This window comes from Engraulis encrasicolus, chromosome 10 (genome assembly GCF_034702125.1).
Source record: "Engraulis encrasicolus isolate BLACKSEA-1 chromosome 10, IST_EnEncr_1.0, whole genome shotgun sequence".
NCBI classification, from domain to species: domain Eukaryota; kingdom Metazoa; phylum Chordata; class Actinopteri; order Clupeiformes; family Engraulidae; genus Engraulis; species Engraulis encrasicolus.
Genome location: NC_085866.1, coordinates 7,289,991 through 7,313,276, shown reverse-complemented (window position 1 = coordinate 7,313,276; position 23,286 = coordinate 7,289,991). Strand labels below are relative to the sequence as shown.

The 23,286-nt window shown below is 40.8% G+C and overlaps 2 protein-coding genes across 2 annotated transcripts; both read right to left on the bottom strand.

Moving 5' to 3' along the window:
- Positions 1-461: 461 nt before the first annotated feature.
- LOC134456569 (rho-related GTP-binding protein RhoA-C) lies at positions 462-10,164 on the bottom strand. The gene is made up of 5 exons (XM_063207970.1): positions 10,067-10,164; positions 7,278-7,433; positions 4,869-4,989; positions 4,133-4,263; positions 462-2,288 (listed from the first exon to the last, which is right to left on the bottom strand). The coding sequence occupies exons 2-5, from the start codon at positions 7,431-7,433 to the stop codon at positions 2,115-2,117; spliced, it is 582 nt and encodes a 193-aa protein (XP_063064040.1). The 5' UTR covers positions 10,067-10,164; the 3' UTR covers positions 462-2,114.
- A 1,522-nt stretch (positions 10,165-11,686) lies between these two features.
- On the bottom strand, positions 11,687-23,286 carry usp21 (ubiquitin specific peptidase 21). The gene is made up of 12 exons (XM_063207793.1): positions 23,140-23,286; positions 20,764-20,817; positions 19,389-19,506; positions 18,954-19,065; positions 16,104-16,223; positions 15,580-15,644; positions 14,784-14,887; positions 14,332-14,412; positions 13,731-13,809; positions 13,438-13,545; positions 12,741-12,855; positions 11,687-11,774 (listed from the first exon to the last, which is right to left on the bottom strand). The coding sequence occupies exons 1-12, from the start codon at positions 23,284-23,286 to the stop codon at positions 11,687-11,689; spliced, it is 1,191 nt and encodes a 396-aa protein (XP_063063863.1).

Here is a 23,286-nt window from a genome sequence, read left to right as displayed (position 1 = left end):
CGAGAGAAAAAAACACGTTTGATCAATTAAACTTACAGATACCGTGTTTATGGCATACATTCCGGATCTCACATTGCAACATACGTCATCATGCACACGGCTTCACTTTTTACATAGTAACATCACAGCCTTTATAGAATCTGTGGTAACATAAGTTCTGAAAGGGGGGATAGAGACCTGAATGACAATGGAGATCATTTGTAACATTGTCTTTGCAACATACCAGTTACATTGTAGCATTAGATTTCTAGTCCCATTTCCTTTCAAGTGCATGCACTTTGTGGCATACCAGAGGACATGCGATGGGGGACAATACAATAATGGGACCATAATGTAGTTTTCAATCGAAGTCAATGATAAATCCAAACTGCACACAGCACACAGAACAAAGGCTTTTTTAATGTTTACACAACAATCAAAACCCACACAAATTGTAAAAAAAAGGACACTACTCCGGGAACTAAACTAAATCAATTTATTTAAGTCTTTTAAGCAGATTGAAGGTATATGGAAATGTATTTTACAAAAAGTCAAATGCACCAGAATATTTTTTCATACAACACATTTGCAATTAATCTCTTCAGAATGAATTCCAATTAAAACAATAAAATATGCACTTTCAATGGTTTAAAATCTAAACATTTCTCATGATAAGGATTCTGAAGATTGGTTTAAGGAGTAGTAACTGCTTTAGGAAAGGCCAGTAGAATTCACACAGGGTTAAATACACAGTTCAAGAGCATTGAAAGAAAATAGACAATAATATTATTATTACTGGTAATAATAATAATACTAATCATAATTAACATTATATTCAAAAAGAGAGAAGAATGGAGGGAGCAGCACACAGAACCAGACGAATATCACTGACTCACCGAAATTCCACTCGAAAAGCGTGCCATTAAAGTAAAATGCCTTTTTTCAATTTGCAACTTTTAATATCAAGTACAAATATCATAACCATTCCTGACACAGAGACTAAATGTTTGAGTGTCAGTTACTCTGGGTATACAGTACTGTGCTATACTCCTCTCCACGGAACAGCAAAGGGCAACAGGTGATCAAACCAAAGCAGTCATTTAAAAATCTACACACAGGCAAGCTTATAAAAACACACTCTCGCAAACTTTTTATGAGCAAAACGGCCCTTACATCTAAATGTAAAAAAAAAAGATGCTGATAGATTTTTAAATATACCTGAACTGCAAATGGTTTGGATCACTATATCTGAATAATAATAATAATAATATTTTTAAAAAAAAACATCCAGAATATTCTGTGACATCAGCTACCAGAGGAGAAGCGAACAGAGAGGAGGCAGAATAACAGGCCAAACCCATCCTGCAGTGTTGACATACATCCCTGTGCTTAAATTCAGAGGGTCAGACTGTCAACAGCCACACACGCAAAGAAACAGATGAACAGGAAAAAAAAGAGAAACATATAGATTCAACATTTGCATTCACATACTCACATTCATATACAAACATATACAAACGTACTTACAATCGTTCGGACACACAACATGACCGTTACTTTTTTTTTCTTTTTTGAGCTTGCTACTAGAGACAGTACGTAAACCTATGGGAGCCAATTATCATGGAGCCATGTATAAAAAGTAGGGGACATAAAGGAAGGGGAGCTGTTATGGGAGTCAAAAGCACTGAAAAATAATAACCGTGTATTCCCAGTACAAGTCTTTTCCTACCCCTCCCGTCCCGTCCCACCCCCTCTGACTACTGTTTATTACTGAGCCAAGCACTACGAGAGTGTGAGTGTGTGCCACTTCTTAGGACCCGGCTGGTCGTCTGTGTTCCTCCCCCCCACACCCACCACCCCGCACTCGGGGTGCAGCCTAGAGGTCAAAGCCTCTGTGCAGAGCAGCCGAAAACCTTGAAGCTCTTCCAACCCCCCTTCCCGACGCGTTCACATGAGAAAGACAAACCTACTCGATTCCACCCCACCCTTTCCATTCCATCCCATCCCGTTCCCGTTTTTTTCCCTTTCTGTGTACTCTCTCTCTCATCCCCGTCTTTCTCACGCTCTCTCGCTCGCCTGCTCTCTTCGTCACCCCCCTCCCCACGTCTCCCTCCCTGTCTACAAGGGGAGGTTTTCTATAAGAGCAGGCACGCGTTTTTCTTGCCACGTTTCTTGGCCTGGAGCGCGGCCCTGGTGGCCATCTCGAAGACCTCTCTCACGCCGTCTTTTGTCTTGGCAGAGCACTCCAGGTAACCGAAGGCATTGATGCGGTTGGCCATGTCCCTCCCCTCCTCGGGCTTCACAGGCTCCTGAAGAAGACACACAAAACCATACAGGTAGACACGTTAATACCCAGGAGCAATCCGGAAGTCATTTTATTTAGTATTTTTGGTAACACTTTATTTTAGGGATACATCTATTAGCACTAATACATACAATATTAATGCCTACATAAGTGCCTTGTAAGGCAAGTAACTAAGCAAACGCTAAGGCCTACTAGGTCCTTACTAAGGTTAAATTGGTAATAAATCCCTTATTGTGCATGAACAAGACATTTGCGAATACATGCCTAACAAATGTTTGATTTTGCATGCCTTACAAGTTACTTATCCAGGTACATTGTATGTATTAGTGCTAATAGATGTATCCCCAAAATAAAGTGTTACCGTATTTTTTTTGGACAGGGAAGAGTGGGACAGGAAACGAGCGGGAGAGAGAAGGGGGAGGATTGGGAAACGACCTCAAGTTTCCTTAAAGGGGTATGCCACTATTTTGGGGCTTAATACAGTTAAAATCGTTGGCCGGGGTTTATAAAGGTGGTAAAGTGTCTTATATTTCATGTAAGCCGTTGTCTTGCTTTAAGACAAGTCAAAAGAGGGAGCATGTCGCTAAGCTAGTGAAAGTCAATGGATCCGAGTAGCATGCTACATGCTACACGGATCTATTGACTTTCACTAGCGTAGCTACATACTCACTCTTTTAACTTGTCTTAAAGCAAGACAACGGCTTACATGAAATATAAGACACAATTAACACACGAGGACAGACCTTTTTTTTATAATAGCAAATCAACATGCTCCAAGTCACTCCCCAAAAACAGGTATGAAACAGGCACCTTAAGACACAGCACCAAAGCATCAGCTGACAAGGGAAAATACTGAAATATGTTTCTGTCTACAGAATGTCTTTGTATTTGAGGAGAGAAGCACAAGTTGATGGATTTGACATGTCATGACTATTGTGAGGTAGGGGCAAGTGGTGCCGTCATTATTTAGCTCTCAGCACTAGCTCTCTTCCCTGGGAGATGTAAACAGGCTGGACTGAAATACATCATGTCTTTGATACAGACGCATTTCTGGTAGATACAATTGAGCTGCGTGTTGGAAATGTATTTCAGATACTTAATTCCCTCAAAACTGAGCTTAAAACTGACAGCCTTCATGGTATCCTTTCGGAAAAAATGGCCTAAAAAAATCTCAAAAAAGGTCATCATCCATACAAAACACTCTGAGAAACCATAAGGGCAAACAGCGCAACACACATTGGGCCCATTTGACTTCGTTGGCAACGGTTGATGTTGACAAAGGACCTGAACTTGATGTCACAATGTGGGTGGTATTAAACGCTGTGCATTTAAAGTCGGCCACAAATGTGCACGAGACGATGAAGTCGCGCCAGTTTGATCTACTAGCACACCACGTGTGAGGTGTGGTGGGACAATGCAAACTTGTGTAGGGGTGTGAGACAACGCGCCCAAACACATGTGAGTTAACAGTTGGCCAACCAGCTCAGGGGCGCGTGACCTCGGAGGCGGTATGCAGACGAGCATCGATGGGGATAAGCAACTGTGGGGGTTGCAAGGCCCGTCTGCAGTCGCATTCATCCCGTGATAGTTTGACAATATGTGACATGTCACCTCGTCGACGCAACATGACAATAATGTGGTAAGTTGGACAAGAAATCTAACCATCATGCAACATTTTCATCCAGAGTGCTTTGCTGTCTGCGTGCACATGCAGACGTTGCACGAAATCGATCACGCCTAATATTAACCACACCAGGGTCACACCTGATCAAGTTCAGAAGTCAACTGATCTGGTGTGGGTGGGACTAGGAGCGGTAGGTAATGAGAGAGATGAGATGAGATGGGTACCTGTTTCATTTTGGCAAGCTCCCTCCGTGTGTGCTCATCATTGCGCAAGTCTTTCTTGTTGCCCACGAGGATTATAGGCACATTGGGGCAGAAGTGCTTCACCTCTGGGGTCCACTTCTCAGGAATATTTTCTGCAATTCCCAAAAAAAAAAAAAAAAAAAAAATCAATAAAGTGATGAATAAGTACAAAACAAACAGCTGGTGATCTTTCAGTTGAGTGTGATGCTTGGGTGAAGTAGCACCATCAGCAGAGGTGTTGCTATGCAGCGTGTGCCATCAGCAGTGGTGTTGCTATGTACAGTGTAAAACGCCCTGTCTTGACTGCAGACTCTACATTGACACTAACTACAAATTACTCTTTTGCTGTAGAAATGGAAATAGCTGTCATTATTTTTCCATCAGGGGAAGTCGGGCAAATGAATATAAACAAATGAAGTGACATAAAACATGAATGGAAAAATATAAATACTCTACAAGGCATAGTTATGCATAGCTATGTTTTGATGTGTTTTTTTTAATTATACTAAGGGGTGTAACACGCTCAACTCAAACAAAGTGAACAACTGGGTGCTCATTCCTCGAGAATATATGAATTAAATATAGAGCAGGACAGTTGCCCGTTGATGGGCAATAAACCACAACATTTGGAGTGCTGTCCTGCTCTTTGTTTAATTCATTTTTTTAAATTATAAAATGATGCTTTTGCACGTGGAATTGTAGGATAGCACTGACTTACCCAAGCTGTCAGGGCTGTCTATAGAGAAGCACATGAGTATGACATCCGTGTCTGGGTAGGAGAGCGGTCTTAACCTGTCGTAGTCCTCCTGGCCAGCGGTATCCCACAAGGCCAGCTCCACCTGCACACACAAACATGGACTCTCATGTTAGTCTCAAGTATGCAAAAATATAACTGACGGATAGCGCTGACAACGAGCAAGAATGGACCACAGACCATTGATCATTGTACTAAGCAGCAGTAACTTTTATCCCATGTGTCTTCAAATAGTGAAATGCAGCAACATTCACCCAGTCGGCTCCTCTGGCCCGCCCATTAAACTGCATTGTTTTCCCCTCCGAATGCTCGTGCGGTGCCAATCACTGCCAGCCGTTTGGCATATTGATTAGCCAACGTGGGGGGGAAACAAGAAATTTCATGGGCGGGCCCAGAGTTGCAAGACTGGGTCCATTGACATTTCTCAAAAAAGTTATGGATCTTCAGCTTGATGGTGAAACCCTAAAAACCTTTACAGATTAACTGAGGGACCTTTCAGAAACTCAATTTACAAGTTGTGTAAGCTCAATGTTCTGAACATTTTGCCATTCTTCAAAAAGTAGCATAACCACAAAATTCCCAACAGGTGTTTCCCATTGATTGGTTGATTAATCTCATTAATCAACCAATAATTTCCCCTTTTTAACTAGAAATTGCATTCCACCATTCTTCCTCCTCCTGGTGTTCATGTCTGGACCCCACAAGACCAAGATAGCACCAAAAAATAGCATTTTCTGCACACACCCAATGACAAACGCTAACTTTTTGTGATATAGTCTATAGGCCTATGTGCTGCTAGGATACACAATTGTCAAAATGCAACACCTCAGTCCTTGTCTCCTATACATACAACTTTTGACAGTGACTGTGAATCACAGCACTTAACATCACTGAGGCCATTCAAGAAGACAATATGCGTCCTCCAAGATACATTTTATAATTGACCACACCACAGCAATGTTACTAATGCATCAATGTAGGCACAAAACTGAAAGTTTGCTTCAATGATGCCAACCTTCACACAGTGGAGGGGACACATTATTCTGACGCCAACTGACAATACTGCCCTACAATGGTGCAGTAACTATATATTGGGTCAAAATTCTGTTTAGACTGTAAATGCTCTTCATTACAACTCCTTTATCTTGTGATTAAGACTTATGGTCCAAATGTGTCTATTTTAGAGATATCACCATGTCAATGTATCGTCAATATCACAATATCGCCATGTATCCAACTACAAACCTAATACCAATGCTTTGAAGGCATTTTTCTCAGTTTCAATGTTGCCGTAGTTACTGCACTTTGCGTTTGTAGGCCAAAATAGTGCTGCCAGATAAGGGCAAAAATGGAAACGTCAACTGGAGACAACCTCAATGTTTGTATCCAGCCATTTCTAAACTTCTGATCACCAGGGACAACAGCTACACTAACCACAGACAGTTGTGAAATTTCTCTGGCCATAAACTTCACATTTACACAATACCGCCCACAAAGATGAGGTAACATGATCGCTTAGACAAATTCAGTGGGTCAGTGTCAATAGTGGCACTTCCATTAAAAGCAGCTAGTTTTCTTTAATAATCCCATTCAAACAGCAGAAGACAGCAAGACAGGCTTCAAGATGGTTGAAACAGCGCACAAAATAACAAAATGCATAATAACAGAATCTAGAGTTCAAGGTCACATCATTTCATATGGTGCGTGATGTAAAATTAACACAAGAGGCAATAAGATTACTGGAAATGCTCAAATAGTGTTTTTAGACCAATGAGAACGATACCAATGCCTGATCCTGCACCAGTTACATCTGGAACTAAGTGCTTATCTGTGAACCACCCACATTCATACCAGGCACTGAACTTTTCCATATGTGACCATGTCTGGATGAACCTGTCCATGTTGTCGTCACAGTGCACAGAGAAAATGTGTTTGTTTGTTTGTATGACAAAACAACTTTCCAGTTCCCGAACACTCAGACTTGTGGTGCGAACACGCCAGTCGGTTCGCTTTAGGTGTGGAAACAGGCGCCAGCACAGTTCTCTGACGGCCTGAACACACTTTAACCCAATGATGCCTGATGGTGCGTTGCGCAACATTGGCCCTGACGCCTGGAGCTGCATTACGCAACATTCAGCCTCATGAGATTTGAGACAACTTTATTAAAAATCTCTGTTTATTTGAGATGAATGAATACATTCTAATGAAAGATGAGGTTCTTAGCGTTTAAATGCAACTTAGTGCATATTTTTATAGACTGAGGGCAGCTTTTCTTAAAAAGGGCTCAGGCATTCAGCACCCTTTTTTGCAGGTGCATTAGGCGCCAATGGGTTAAGACACACAGGGAGGAAGATCACAGATTGCCGTGCTTACCTGTTTACCATCGACTTCAATGTCAGCCACATAGTTCTCAAATACGGTGGGCACGTAAACTTCTGGAAACTGGTCTTTGCTGAAGACTATAAGAAGACAGGTCTTTCCACAGGCTCCATCCCCGACAATCACCAGCTTTTTACGGATGGCAGCCATCTAAGGAAAGAGAGATGGACAAAATATAAAGTAAACACACAATGAGCATCAACCCCCACAGACTAGAAATTAAATGGGCACTCAATTACTGGGCACTAGACATCAATGAAGAACGGCCCAGCAAGATTTTGACACACAGGAAGGCTAATAACAAGGATGAGGGATCAAAAACAAACAGGAAATCGGAGTGCTTCTGGGTCTTCACTAGGGCTGTAACGATACACTCAACTCACTATTCTGTTTGTATCACGATTCATGACCTACGGTTCCATACACCCCTCGATTTAACATTTGCCAACATTATAATCTTTATGAATAAAAACTATGATAGTTCAAAGGTACAATAGGTTACAAGAGGCTACAAATATTTTTTTTAAAGTTTCTATATAATAATGATGATGCTTGGAAGCACTATCACTTCATATCATGTGGCTGTTTTCTGGGCAGATGGGTATCAAAACGTTAAAAGGGCGTATCACGATACTGCCTCTTTGTATCACGATACAGTATCGTGACTGTGTAGCACGATTTCTCGGTTCGATACAATATCGTTACAGCCCTAGTCTTCACCTTTTTCCCTTGGTGGTCATCTGTGTAGGAGTTCGCAAACTTGGTCCAGTTAGAGAAATTCTGAGGCACTCAAGGTAAAAAAAAAAAAAGAAACTTTCCATTTGGCTACAATGCCTACTCGTTCCGACCCTTATGGCCTAAGGGCCGAAACGCGTAGGCATTGCAGCCAAATAAAAAGTAAAAAAAACTGTAACCTTGAGCGCCTCAGAATTTCTCCACCTGGAAAAAGTGTGAGGGTTTTCTGATTTGTGTGACTCAAGGGCCCACATCAGAGGGTGGAGGGACAGTCGAAATCAGACAGATGTGGCTCACCATTATTGGACAGTCATATATCATACAATTCTATATGAAATATGATGTAAGCCCTTTGCAACAAGTAGCTTGTACATTTGTGCAATGCACATGCATAATGTCTGTATCTTTCGGGGGGACTTGTCAATGTGACAGGTGTTTGTGGTCAAGGAGGCCACCTTAGTTATAAAGTGCTGGGCAAAACCCTCAAAACACCGTGACACTGTTTCAATTGATGAAGTTATGAATACCAATAATATTGCAAATTGTGATGACAAAATGTTGGTATGTATAGTCCTGGCTATAACTGCATGCATGCGTAAAACGTATTGTCGCTTGTAGCAGACTACAGGGTGAGGCATATAACAGATGGAGACAGAACTTGAAAGTGCATTCAAATCAAAGCCCAAGTTATCCCTTTTCCAGAGTTCAATAAATCGGAAGTACAAATGCGGAAGTATGGGTTGACCGGAAACATTATGTTGTTTAAGGAAGCGTTAAGAAATATATGTAAAATGTATTACACTACAATTACTGTTTCATTTCAGTTGAAATACAAGTCCTCCCTCAAAAATATGTGTTAACGAATCACCATTTTGAGATACATTCATTTTCCTGAGAGGTTTTCCGGCCCATTATGGCAAGGCCTATACAACGCCCCACCGCACCCTAAACACATCGAAGTAAAATAATATTGAAGATGCATTTTCAACAGGGTGGACCTCATCGAGTCCGATGCTGGTTTCGTACAACAAGAATAGGGTGTCGTGCCGTTGACAAACTTTCTTGTTATGATCAGTTATTAATCCGCCACGTCGCCTTGTCTTATAGAGCTAACATTAGCCAGTTAGCAGGTTAACAACTTCAGTGCTAGTTCAAAAAATCCAAGAACTGTTGCCAGCACTAGCTCTACAAGCTAACCGAGAACCGCAAAGTTCAAACCGGCCGGCAAAACACAAATCAACTTGGATATAGATTTAAAGCAGAACGATATAGACCAAGAAACAATTCAGAACGTGCTGCTCAAACTGAACATCAAAATAACATGACTATTGTGTTTAAAATGCAACCACGATGCAAATCAACACGACATACATTGTTAGCTGGCCGACACATTTGCTAAGGAGCACAGGTTAGGTTGTTGTAAGTAGCTAGCTTCTCAGTCGTGGGTTGGCAGGTCATTGCATACATGGGTTGCCCAACTGTTTATGAACGGGGGCAAACATGTGACTAGTTAAGGCATTATATTTCAAGGAGCGGTGTCAACATTCTGGTGATTAAAACTGACCATAAGCTGCTATTGAACAACTTCAGACAGCCAAGTAACATTATGGCCCGGTTGTACCTTTCTCCGTTAGCAGCTAAGGTTAGCTTGCATGGCTGTTAGGCTAACCTTCACATTGTTTTGTTTGCCAGCTGACGACATTTATCTTTATTTACCACCCAAGTCAACATTGAGAAGGCGAATTGAATATTACGAAATGTAGTTGAAGCGGATTACACCACGGAGTTCACATTAACATTCAAAACAGTGATTTTTAAACCGGCAAACAGTTGCTGGTGCGTTAATAAGCCGGATAACCAACAAGGAAAGCTAACAAGGTGGCTAAGCGATAACCAACTTGGATAAACTTGATTGTGGCCCAGTATTTTCACAGAAGCGTTAACTTTAAAAGAGGGGAGATCCTATGCTCCAAGTGTTTGTCGGTAAGGTCATGAAATGTGTGTAACAGGGAATTGATGCTTGATTGAGATAAAAGGCAAATAATTACCGTTTCAATATGTGGCGTGTCCTCTTTCCTTCTTCTCTCTACCAGGCTCTTAATCTCCGCCCACTTTCACAATGCCACGCAAGGAGTGTATTTTCCACCCTGCTTGCACCCGCCCTTGTGGTTAGCTCTAGAACTAACTACTCAAGGTAAATAACTCGGACTTGCAGTTAAATTGTACATTTTGAAATGAGAGAAATTGACTCCATGCATATGGAAGACTGTTTATTGATACAAGTTGAAACAACACATTGGTTAACATGCTATTATAGGCCTACTTGCACATCAGTATGCTCATGTCATGCATGCCCTAAAACATTATCAATCACATTTTTTGTCAGCTACAATACTGTAAGCCATTGGTCTCAAATACAATAATTAAACATTTTTATCTTCTAACGAAATATAAGTGTAAGAGCATCAGTGGTAAACCCAAAATGTAAAAAAAATAAATTAAATAAAAAAGAGAGAACATACAATTACAATATACAGTGTAAATGTACAACAGTGTGAAGCCTCGTAAAGACAGAATGTCTTCTCACTCCAATAATGCTGTCAATTCTTTGCAAGAACATCATTGTTCAAGATGGAACCATTACAGTACATACTGTACATCACCAGTTAAAGGTGCTGCCACCTGCTGTACTGTATAAGCACCATACAAACAGAACAGCTCCCAGCAGGACAGGCAACAACACTAATATTTGAACAACACATATTTGGGGCTGTAGGCCCTAGTACTCGAGTCCGGACTCGGCCCGGACTCTGCTCAAGTCCGTTTTTTCATGGACTTGGACTTGTCTTGGACTCGCTATCAATTTGACTCTGACTTGTCTTGGACTTGGACACTGGTCTTGCCAAATTAAGCTTTTGGACTCGACCGGGTCTGTCTTAATTTTGTTTAGGACATTGGCTATCATAGATTCTAGAGTAGAGGTTGAAATCCAACAACGTAAAAGTTTGTCTTCACATCCATGGCATTTAGGTTACCTTCAAACATTCTCATTATTGAAACTCTTAATTTTCTTTGTTTAACACTGACCGACATGTGACTCGGACTTGACTTGGACTCTAATCTTTTTGGACTCGGTCTTGTCTCGGACTTGAACCTCTTTGGACTCGGACTTGTCTCGGACTTGACTTTTCTGGTCTTGGACTTGTCTTGGACTCTACTAAGGTGGACTTGATTACAGCCCTCATGGTCATAAGTACTGACAATTCAAATATGGGCAGTAATATCAAGAATAATAATAATAAACACAAAATAATGACAAATATTATTACTCTATCACTTGTATGAGAAACCCAGGAGATAAACCAGAAATGGGCCAAGGTCAGCAAAATGTAGTTCGCCTGATTTTCGCCAGACCCTTAATTGTGGAGCAAGGAGGAACCCATTCACCTGGTGAGAGACAGGTTAAAATGTAGTTGCTTTTCCCCAAAACACTTCTGCAAGTAGTTGTCCCTGCCGTGCACAAAAAAAGTTGGTCACACCGTAATTTGGTTGTGTCTTCAACATAAACAAATCAGGAATAAAATAAAATAAAATAGTAAATAAGGAATGTTCTGAAAAGTGATGGTCCCGTCCTGTGAATGAAAGGAGTGCGTGTTTGTGTCCTGATTTTATTTCCTGATGGCGTTGGAGTCTAACTGGTAGAAGAGCACGTAGGCCTGACTGGACTGGAGCTGATCCTCAGGAACCTGTTGCACACTGCAAATAACGACAATATAAATACATATTTTAATATATATATATATATATATATATATATATATATATATATATATACATATACATATATATACATATATATACATATATATATATATATATATATATATATATATACACATTATCTGTTATTTGTCTATTTATGATAGGATAATGAGAGATTCGACAGGAAACAAGTGGGGGGAGAGAGAGAGAGGGGGAAGGTTTGGTAAAGGAGCCAGGCCAGAATTGAACCCTGGTCGCTGGTGGAGCAGCCCACTGCCCTACCATTAGAGCCACAGTAGGACCAATATATATATATATATATATATATATATATATATATATATATATATATATATATATATATATATAAATTTATTTTAAGGTATTTTTAGGGGCTTTTATGCCTTTATTTGATAGGACAGTTTGAGATGGTGACAGGAAGCGAGTGGGAGAGAGAGACGGGGTGGGATCGGGAAATAATACCGGCAGGACTCAAACCGGGGTCCCCGCGGGCATGCAAGCCCAAATGTGGGGGGCGTAAAATATATATATTTTTTAATGCCGTGGTTGACATTATGGCACATTTTACTCATCACTTTTTTTCACTGTGAGCCAAAGCTGAATATACTACAATACTGGTGTTGTTGAATGAGAACACTGAAAAGTAGAAAGCCAGACAAAATTAGCCAGGCCGTGCCCTCCTAGTGACGCAACACCTTCAGCATTACTGCTAGTCAGGTCAAGAGCGATGCAAGTACTTTCTGAGCTCCCGAAAAAATCGGAAACTCCTCCCACTTTGTCGGGAAGCAAACGGCCATTAGCAAACCAAGGGAGGCGGGTCAACCATGCCATTTGGGAAATGTTAATTGTTATGCTCTTGGTCAGACCAAATCTCCAAGAGATTTGAAAGTTGATGATAATCAGGCTAGGACAACGTTGCAACTTTAACATGAGCCCCACCTGGAGTCATTGTAGTACCACCAGCCATCTTCATCCCGGCAGCAGGCGGTGTAGTGACCCATGTTGACAGTCCCCGAGTGGTAGCAGACTGCATAGAGTTTATACAGCACTGGCCCTAAGAGGGGAATCACATCATTGTTATTAGATCAATGGTTTGCAATACACAATTTGTTAAACATTATGCACACCACCTTTTTACCAATCTCGATTATTATGGTGGTGATGCTGAACCAATTCACGCAGTGACCCAGTGTGTGTGTGTGTGTGTGTGTGTGTGTGTGTGTGTGTGTGTGTGTGTGTGTGCATGTGTGCATGTGTGTGTGTTTGATAACAAGGAGAAACCTTGTCTTAGTTTTATCAATCATGCAGTGTAACACACAGTTATTAAAACAGTTATATTATAAATGGTCATAAATGTGGCATAGAGCCACAGACATTTTTCATATGGCCTCTATTCTATTCTATTCTATTCTATTCTATTCTATTCTATTCTATTCTATTCTATTCTGTTCTATTTTATTCAGGGGTGGATTTCTCACTACAAGTTGCTTACTACATTAGCTACTTTGTTGTTTTCAATGCATTTTCCCATTGGCAACTACCGAAGTTGCTAACAGGCGAGCAACTTCTCTTTTGAGAAACTCACCCCAGAGTTGATAGTGTGTTTAATGTAAAATGTGAAATGAAAGGTTCCTACCACAGTCCACAGGCCCGTATGGACCCAGGTCCAGGTGGTTTATTGGGAAAGTCACACAGACTGTGCTTTTGCTGATGGAGTACCTCGATGTGGTGAACCGATTTAGATCTGGGTGTTAAAAGTTAAGTCCATACAACATGACAAAACCAAACAAGAAAGACCATAGTATAGCAACAACATTTCATATTATATACGTACGTAAAACAACATCATATCTGCATAGTGATTCTTTAAATGTTCATAATTAGTGTAAATAAGGAACGTTTTAGCAGTGTTAGCAGATGGGTGGATACGTATGACGATGACTTTGGGGAACCTCTGAATGGTCAGCCTTTTGGTGCTCTCTGTCCTCCGACGACACCGCTCACACAACTGCGATAACACACACAAGCGCACACACACACACACACACACACACACACACACACACACACACACACACACACACACACACACACACACACACACACACACACACACACACACACACACACACACACACACACACACACACACACACCAGAATAAGAAAACACATAAGAAAACATACAAAATGGGACTTTTTTTGACATGCAATGCAATCAATTAGAATTGAAACTTAAAGTTAGTACAAAGACACTGACAGCAAAAAAACTAGTATTTAGTATTTATCATGGACCGTGTTAATAACAAGTATTTTCACCTTTAGACATGCCCAGTGCTCTCTAGATTAACTTTTTTCATCACCAGCCAAAATGGCATAGTAGATGTTAATCTCACTTGCCAAATACACACTTACTAGTTCAAAGTGGCGAGTAAGTTTGTCTTTTCTACCGGGTGGTACGCTGGTGTTAATTTAGAGCCCTGGACATGCCAACAAACATTGAATTTTGATCACTTTGAGGCAAGACATACCGGTGCGTTCTCTGCGTCGAGCTTTTCCACTTGTGAGAACAGGTCGAGGCACTCCTTGAGTGACACCGTGTCTCCACTCCTCTAAAGAGGCCACAAACACAACACATGTCAAGTCTCCAAAAAATATCCAATTATTGGGCGCCCCATTCCCCCAAAAAACATCCTATGGCTTTCAATTGACCGTCAAGGTGTTTGAGTCCTGGTTGGTTATCCTCTTTTATTAGCAACCCTGAATATAGAGCAAACTGGGATAAGGGATAGAGGACAAATTGGACTCATTCATTCATTCATTCATTCATTCATTCATTCATTCATTCATTCATTCATTCATTACTTGACAGCACACTAGAGTGAATTAGAAGATATTTCTGAAATATTGTGCAGTACACATAGAGTGTACTTCGACAAAGTAAAAAAGCAAAGACACAGCTGAGAAGTGGACTCTGCAGTACCTTGGGAATAGGTAGGGACAGGTCACAGAAAACGTCAAATGTGTTGGAGTAATGTGAGCAGACGGAGCAGTGTAGCGAGCTGCGAAGCTGACCTGAGAACAGATCTGGACAAAAAAGGGACAGACAGGAGGACACAGGAGGACACAGGGAGATTTAGTGTGTAAGTATGAGCTAGGCATAAGTCATAGAAACATGAATGGCTTTGAGATTTTTTTTCTTCAGCCTTTTCCGAGATCCTTCCTGGTCATTGTAATGGGGGCAGAGTTTGTTTACATCCAAAAGGTTATGCAACATCAGCAGACAACTAGCAAACAGCAATACAACAGCGATATAATGTTTGGAGTAGGCCTATGTGAAGAAAGTTTTTAATGTAAACAAAGTCTGCCCCAATTAGAATAGCTCAGATCTCGGAAAGGGCTGAGCCGAAAAATGCAGCATCACCAAGTACTGACAAGTCAAGGGTATCGTGAGCAATACAACAGCATATTGAAATGAGCAGAAGTTCCCCTTTAAGTCATCATTCATTTTAAAGCGGTGTAAAACTCATTACATGACAAGAAAAGGGCGTTTCCATGACACCTCATCACCACTGGCTTTGCTCAATTTCCTGGTTCTGCTCTTATGAAGAGACACGCATGCTTGCAGGCATGATGAGATGCCCAGAAGTCTTGAATTGCCTGATGATGCACTTACCAATCAACTAACCACCCACAAGTTAGAAAAGTTAAGGAAAATGTGAAATGATCACCACAACGCCAAGCTACATTAATAATGTCATAATGCAAAAATGACTAACCAACGATCCTGCTGTCATCCCTCTCCAGATGCTTTTTCCACATGGCGGCAGCCTGCTCAGCCAGTCTGAAGGGAATGATATAGAACGAATACAGATAAGGATAATGTTGTATGTATAGTCAGAGGTACACAGTCAGGACCGGATTAATATGACCTGGGGCCCCTAGGCTACAGGTTGCTGTGGGCCCCCATGTAAGGCAAATTTCATGACAAAATCACATACAGTAGACAGTGTCATAATTAAAAACTAAGACTAAAGGATAACATATCTGCCAGCTGTGGAAAGGAGTATTAACAAGATTTAGAACTGAACTCAACATTACAGATTCATTTTTCAATATTGTTACAATTCTGCAATTTCTGACTTTTGGCCAACCGGGGGCCCCCTGGCAGGTAGTGGCCCCTAGGCTGCAGGTGTATCTAGCCTGTGTGCTAATCCGTCCCTGTACACAGTGTAGATATAATAGCTTATATGTGCTACTTTTCTGTGTAGATCATACACATATCCAGTGTTTAATTCTGTACCTGATGGTTTTGTGTTTGGTCTCAGTTGTTTCTGAGGGTGGGCATTTGGCGGGCCTGCGATTGATCTCTGTGTGCAGCCTGTCCAGCAAAAAACGCAGGAACTCCTGGGCATCTTGCTGACTATTCAGAGAACGCGAGATGGCAGACAAGGGGAAAAAAAGAAAAGAAAAAAGCATTGAGTATGACTTCAGACCAAAATTGCTTCATCTCATGATGATACGGTTACACATGGTAGAATATTTATACTACATCATTTCAGCATTCCTTTAGCATCAGACAGTCTGTCAGACTTCACGTGACGTGTCCTCTGTTTATGGTGTTATCTTAACCATGAGGCAAATGTATTGAGTATGGTAAGTGGCAAATGACAGGTAGCCTAGCCTAGCCGTGGTGTAATGGTTAGGGACTTGGACTGTAGATCAGAAGGTGGCAGGGGTCACTCCCAACCTTTACCAATCCGCTTCCTCCCTCCATGGCTGAAGTGACCTTGAGCAAGGCGGCACCTAACTGAAGTAAGAGCGGGAAAGGATCTGCACACTGCTTGCAAAAGACTTAATTTATTAGGAGCAACGTTTCGATCATAGATCTAATTCAGGCATCAAGATCATCAAGATGCCTGAAGAAGATCTATGATCGAAAAGTTGCTCCTAATAAATTAAGTCTTTTGCAAGCAGTGTGCAGATCCTTTCCCGCTCGTACATGTGGGTAGATGACGTGACGTGTAAATTTTGCTGTCGCAGGCTCTTAAAATTAAGTAAATTCATGCTTTCAAAATTGTCAATGCTTTAAATGATTAAACTAATGTCGTTGTTGTGAAAAAGTAATGTGTAATAAATCCAGAGCTTAAATAAGTATACTTAATTTTGAGTCAAATGTCACATTTGTCCTATGGTGTGACTGAGGCAAGCCTGGTTCTCCATATTAAAACATTTTTAAATAAATAATCAAAGCTCAGTCATTTGTCTAAACAATCCTGGCATGTTTTTCAAGGTGTCTTTTTTAGCAAGAGGCAATGCTTAATTTTTTTCCTGTTTTTCTGAGACCGTATGGACTTATGAAACTTTGTCACAGAAAATAATGTCCTGTGGTGTGACATCATATTTTTGGTTAATTCTGTGGATAATTATGTATTGTTGAAGCTCCAGTGGAACATAAATTGTGACTTTAGACCCTTAAGAAGCCAATGGCAAGGGTGGATTTTAGGTTCTTCTCTCAGAGTTCTTCAATCAATCAATTATGTTTCGCTACCACAAGATGTATTAGTTTTGTATTCCTTTGGTGTGACAGCCATAAAATACATTTTGACAATAGTGTATATTTTTCATATTTTTTTTCTTATGTAGATGTATGAAAATGCATCTTACTAAAGGTGAAATTGTATTTCAGTTGGCAGCGACATGGCTTTAAATTAACTCAAAAGCTCAAAAGTCCTATGGTGTGATGGTAAAAGTCCTATGGTGTGACACTTTGAAGTATCACACCAAAGGACAAACCGGTCACACCAAAGGACTAGATATCTGAGAAATAGGTTTTAAAACAACTGGCTGTACATTTTTTGCTTATTTTGTTGTTTGACTAGATACATATTGTGTATTCAAATTACTTATTCCTTTATTGGCCATTGGAATGTATACTTTGATGCATTGTTGATGAACATTTGCTGCCATAAAATACAACGGTAACAGTGAAGGAAAGATGAGTGAGAGAGTGTAGAGAAGTATAGATGAATAAAGTATGCTGTGGAGAGCTCAATATAGCATAAATGTGCTGTCCAGCTTGAGATACCAAACAGGCACTGGCCACTACACACTACAGGTTCAATGGTGTGACAGTCATAGCATACCTACAAAGAGGGTGAGGTGTGATGGTCATGCCAACGTCACACTTCAGTATGAGTCTTATGAGCTCTGCAGGCTAAATGTAATGACTGCATGGCTGTCATGTTTGTTTGTCCGCATGGCTGTCATTAAGTGTTACGATAGGCTGATAATCTATGACCTAAACACTTATAAGCATAAAGTATAGGTCAATATTGACTACAACATTACATTATGATCAAAAGAGAAAATAATTATGTTGATACATTTGTTTCTGGCTCAGTTTTGCATTTCTGACCTTTGGTGTGACATGAATGTCCTACAGTGTGACATTTTTAAAACGCTCAAATATTTGTTTGAGCTTAACAAAAAAAATGATAAACACTGAATATTGCATTAGGGAAAAACACATTATCATCACTGAAATGTTAGTATAAATTCGGACAATTTTGAAAATTTAAAAAGAAAGATATCCCTATATTTCCTCGAAGGTTTCTAATAAGCTCACCTCTAATGGGAAAAAAAATCCTGAAATGGTTATTTCTCATTAAATTAAGACTTTAAAACAATTCAATAAATATGAAGAGTGTAACAACGTTCATAAAACTCCATCAAGCCATTTCTACATTACTTAATATATTTATTTCTTAATGTCACACCAAAGGACATATTTTCAGCAAACTGCTTTATCAACGTAAATAAATAATCAATTAATGGACCAACATTGTGAACACTTGGATTTTTTGAAAGATTAATTGCTGCACTATATAGACATATACTTTTTTCTCTCATAAACAATGTTTTGTTAAAAAAATAGTTTTTTTCTGCCTAACTGTCATCTACCCACGTAACAATTTTTTGAATTGGCACCTGCTGATGTTTTTTTTTGCTGGATGTGCGCACTTTCCACTACAACCTAACTGAAGTAAGGCATGGCATAGTGTAGTTCTCTGGAGTTCAGCAAAAAATGAGTTGCGCTCCTGACATCATTCTGTGTACGAGTCACCCCTACAAATAGTAGTGTAGTTCTCACCTGTAGCCACTGAAGTAAGGCACGGCGTCCTTGAAGGCGCTGTAGAACCTGCCAGGATTCACACAGTCCTGGCCCTGAACATCCCACAGGCCAGACAGCACATGAGTGAACGCTGGGCAGAGGAATGACAGGGGTGAGAGGGGTGAGAAGGATGGTGGAGGGAGTTTGTTTTTGAAATGAGAAGAGAATGTGGAAGTGAAATAAATAAATGAATCAGAAAAGGAGGGAAAAACAGTAGCACACTGAGACAATAGGACGTGCCCATAGTATGAAATCTAAGGGTTTTGTATGTAATCATTTATGTTGATTGAGGGTTGGGAAGCTATGGGTGGGATGGGAGGATTAATGTGTGATGTGTGGATGATTTTTTTGTGGTGTAAATAAAATAAAAATAAAAGATTAAGACAAAAAAAAAAAGATTTTAAAAAGACCTACCATTCATGAGGACTGGTTCCTGCTTGGAGTGCTTCTCTTGGAGGTAGGCCTTGGTGAGACAGTAGTCTCGCAGACCACGGGTATGAGACAGACACTGGACCACCGCATTAAGGAAACACTGGGGGGATTGAGGAGGAACAACAGGATGGACAAGTTAATGACAGAACATTATGAGAGAAGAGATGATATGATATGATACAATACGACTTTACTGTCAGTTTTCACTGAAATGCATTGCATCCCTGAACAAGACAGGACATACACATTAGAGCAGTGTTTCCCAACCTTTTTTGTCTCACGTACCCCTTAAACCTCTTAGTTGTGCCATGAGTACCCCCTACCCCCTATATCAATTTCTCCGTCCTTATGTGACTGCCCCATTCATTTGATATAAAAATAACATTTTCCAAGTACCCCCTGCAGTGTGCTTGTGTACCCCTAGTGGTACACGTACCCCTGGTTGGGAAACACTGCATTAGAGGATGACATTTTTCGGGAATTCCTGTGGGTCCCGCGGGTCCTGCGGGATTCCCGTGGGATGGGAGTCAAAATTCAAAGATGAACGGGAGCGGGCAGGAGCGGGAATAAAGATGACTGAGAGCGGGCAGGAGCGGGAATAAAACTGAATTTTTTTTGATGAAACGGGAGTGGGATTGATTTTGAGAGGGAGTGGGCAGGATTGGGAAACATTCTTTTCAGGAGTGGACGGGATGTGATTTGTTTCTTTTACTCCAGTCCGGGATGGGACGGGAAGGGATTTTTTTTCTGGGACCGGGATGGGACGGGAATGAAAATCCACTCCTGTGTCATGCTCTAATACACATAACATCACAAGACTAGTGTACTTGTGCCATGCGTGTGGAGCATCAAGCAACAACAGGCAAAAACAGAACCTGGGGTCTGGGACTAGAGGCCCACACAGACGAGATAGCCCACAGTCACATGTCAACCAACACATTGTTTAAAAGGACACTGTGCAGGAAATGGTCAAAAAAGGTACTGCAACTATGCTGCTCATTGAAACGGGGCTGCCTATTGCCAAATTTGATCTTTACATGAAAGTTTACTAAGTAATAAACACATATTGTCTAATATGGTCCCAAGTACAGTCATTTTTGCAGCTAAAAATGGCTATTTTTGGAAATTCAAAATGGAGAAGATCCCCCTTTTCATGTATGAAAAATGCAATTTTTGTCATAATGAATACTTAGAATTTGATGCTGGTGGTAAGTATTCATGAAAAAGGTAAAATTAGTGAATGGGCAGCATGAATTCTGGAAATAAACAACTAAACATCTCACACAGTGTCCCTTTAATCTTACACACCATGCAAAATAATGAAGCAGCAGAGTTTGTACATAAATGAAGGACATACTGTGTTTCCGATGTTCCGGAGACCAACTTGCCCACTTCCCAGGGGAATGTCTGCCTGCTTGAGCATAACAGTAATAGTCATTAGAAACAGGCTTTTTAAAAATGCTACTCATTAAAAAGTTATTCCTGTTGTTTTGTAATTGCTATGTAATTCCTGGCTGTGTGTCTTTATAAGTGTGTGTGCGTATCGCTGCACGGAGAGTTGTGTGTGTTCCTAAATTTATCCCCCTGATCCCATTAGGGCAGCTGCACACTGCACAGAGGTCGTCACGGAGACGGAGACGCCTTCCCCTCCCCTCCCTTCATCCAGCCCAGCCCAGTCCAGGCCAGGCCAAGAACAGATTACAGGTGTCAACACACGTGTTAGAGAGAGTACATCGTGTGTACTGTAGTGTGTACTGTAGTGTGTGGGGGAGTGTGTGTGTGTGAGAGAGAGAGAGAGAGAGAGAGAGAGAGAGAGAGAGAGAGAGAGAGAGAGAGAGAGAGAGAGAGAGAGAGAGAGAGAGAGAGAGAGAGAGAGAGAGAGAGAGAGAGAGAGAGAGAGTGTGTGTGTGAGTGTGTGTGTGTGTGTGTGTGTGTGTGTGTGTGTGTGTGTGTGTGTGTGTGTGTGTGTGAGAGAGAGAGAGAGAGAGAGAGAGAGAGAGAGAGAGAGAGAGAGAGAGAGTGAGAGAGAGGCGGGAGAGAGAAAGACTGAGAGAAGAGAGAGAGAAAAACAGAGAGAGAGAAAAACAGAGAGAGAGAGAGAGAGAGAGAGAGAGAGAGAGTGCACAGTGTGTATGTTCACGTGTGCATCCTTACACTATTGGCTGTGTTTTCCGAACTTCAACACAACCCATAATGTTTTCTTTGTCACTTATTCATATTGGGTAAATGTTGTATTTTATCAACTAAAATTCCACACTCAATAACTGACCCAAGATGTCCAAGATACCAGAACTGATTCTAGATTCACGAAGGCACCTAACAGCACAGATGCCCACTCCCTCCCCTGAAACACTTTGTAGTATAAAATAAGTAAAATAAATAAATAAAAGGACATATGGGAAATATGGGCAGCCGTGGCCTAATGGTTAAGGAGATGGGATTTAGATCAAAGGGTTGCAGGTTTGAATCCCACCCTTTCACACCCTACCTCACTCCATGGCTGAGGTGCCCCTTAGCAAGGCACCTAACCCCAAACTGCTTGAGGGACTATAACCAATACCCTGTAAATAACTAAGTCGCTTTTGGATAAAAGCATCAGTTAAATGTAATGTTATGTAATAATGTAATGTAATAGTACTGTAATGTAATGTAAAAATGTAATGTCGCCTTTTAACGTTTGTTTTATCTATGGGCCGCAGTCAGTGACATGTCGGGCCGCATGTGGCCCCCGGGCCTCCAGTTGCCCAATCCTGTCGTAATGTAATGTAATGCAATGCACATAGCTCAAAACTGCTTCTGGGACTATAACCAATGCCCTGTAAATAACTGTAGGCTAAGTCGCTTAGGATAAAAGTGTCAGCTAAGTGTAATGTTCTGTAATGATGTAATGAAACGTTAATGTAATGTAATATCCCCTTGCCTGTAATGTTATTATAGCGTAATGTAATGTAATAGTGTAATGTAATGTAATATCTAAGTAAGTCAGTGTTGAGGCGGACCGCATGTGGCCCCCGGGCCTCCATCTGCCCATCCCTGTCATAATAATGTAATATAATATCCCCTTGCCTGTAATGTCATATGCTACGTTTACATGAGACATTTAATTCCGAATTCACTCATTTTAATTCTTAATTAAGCTTAATTCCGCTCTGAAAACGCCATGGAAACACTTCACAACTCGGAATTAAATGAAAGATCAAAGTAAACTCAGCAGAACTATTTAATTCTGAATTATTAAGTCTGGATTAATAACGTCATGTAAACATAGACATAGTGAAATGTAATGTAATATCCGCTTGCCTGTAATTTAATAGTGTAATGTAATGTAATGTAATGTCAGCTTGCCTGTAATGTTATAGTGTTATGTAATGTAATGTAATGTCAGCTTGCCTGTAATGTTATAGTGTTATGTAATGTAATGTAATGTCAGCTTGCCTGTAATGTTATAGTGTTATGTAATGCTTGCCTGTAATGTTATAGTGTTATGTAATGTAATGTAATGTCAGCTTGCCTGTAATGTTATAGTGTTATGTAATGTAATGTAATGTCAGCTTGCCTGTAATGTTATAGTGTTATGTAATGTAATGTAATGTCAGCTTGCCTGTAATGTTATAGTGTTATGTAATGCTTGCCTGTAATGTTATAGTGTTATGTAATGTAATGTAATGTCAGCTTCCCTGTAACGTAATCATAGTATAATAATGTAATATCCGCTTGCCTGAGCAGCGCCGACCTTCTTGTCGGCCACGAGTAGCAGGCCCATGAGGGAGGTGTAGACGACGGAGCGGGAGATGTCGGCGCTCTCGGGCTGCAGTCCGTTGTGGGCCACCAGCGATCGACACAGGGCCTCGCACGTCTTCTCCACCACGGGCTCTGGCAT

What these genes read in the sequence shown, in the direction of transcription:
- LOC134456569 (XM_063207970.1), bottom strand. Translation starts at nt 7,433, where the DNA reads ATGGCTGCCATCCGTAAAAAGCTGGTGATTGTCGGGGATGGAGCCTGT. An exon ending in AGACAGCCCTGACAGCTTGG is followed by an intron (nt 4,264 to 4,868) that starts GTAAGTCAGTGC and finishes TGGGAATTGCAG; the next exon opens with AAAATATTCCTGAGAAGTGG. An exon ending in AGCTTGCCAAAATGAAACAG is followed by an intron (nt 2,289 to 4,132) that starts GTACCCATCTCA and finishes TGTCTTCTTCAG; the next exon opens with GAGCCTGTGAAGCCCGAGGA.
- usp21 (XM_063207793.1), bottom strand. Translation starts at nt 23,286, where the DNA reads ATGCCAGAGCCCGTGGTGGAGAAGACGTGCGAGGCCCTGTGTCGATCG. An exon ending in GGAACCAGTCCTCATGAATG is followed by an intron (nt 19,066 to 19,388) that starts GTAGGTCTTTTT and finishes TCCTCTGCCCAG; the next exon opens with CGTTCACTCATGTGCTGTCT. An exon ending in TCGACGCAGAGAACGCACCG is followed by an intron (nt 13,810 to 14,331) that starts GTATGTCTTGCC and finishes GTGTTATCGCAG; the next exon opens with TTGTGTGAGCGGTGTCGTCG.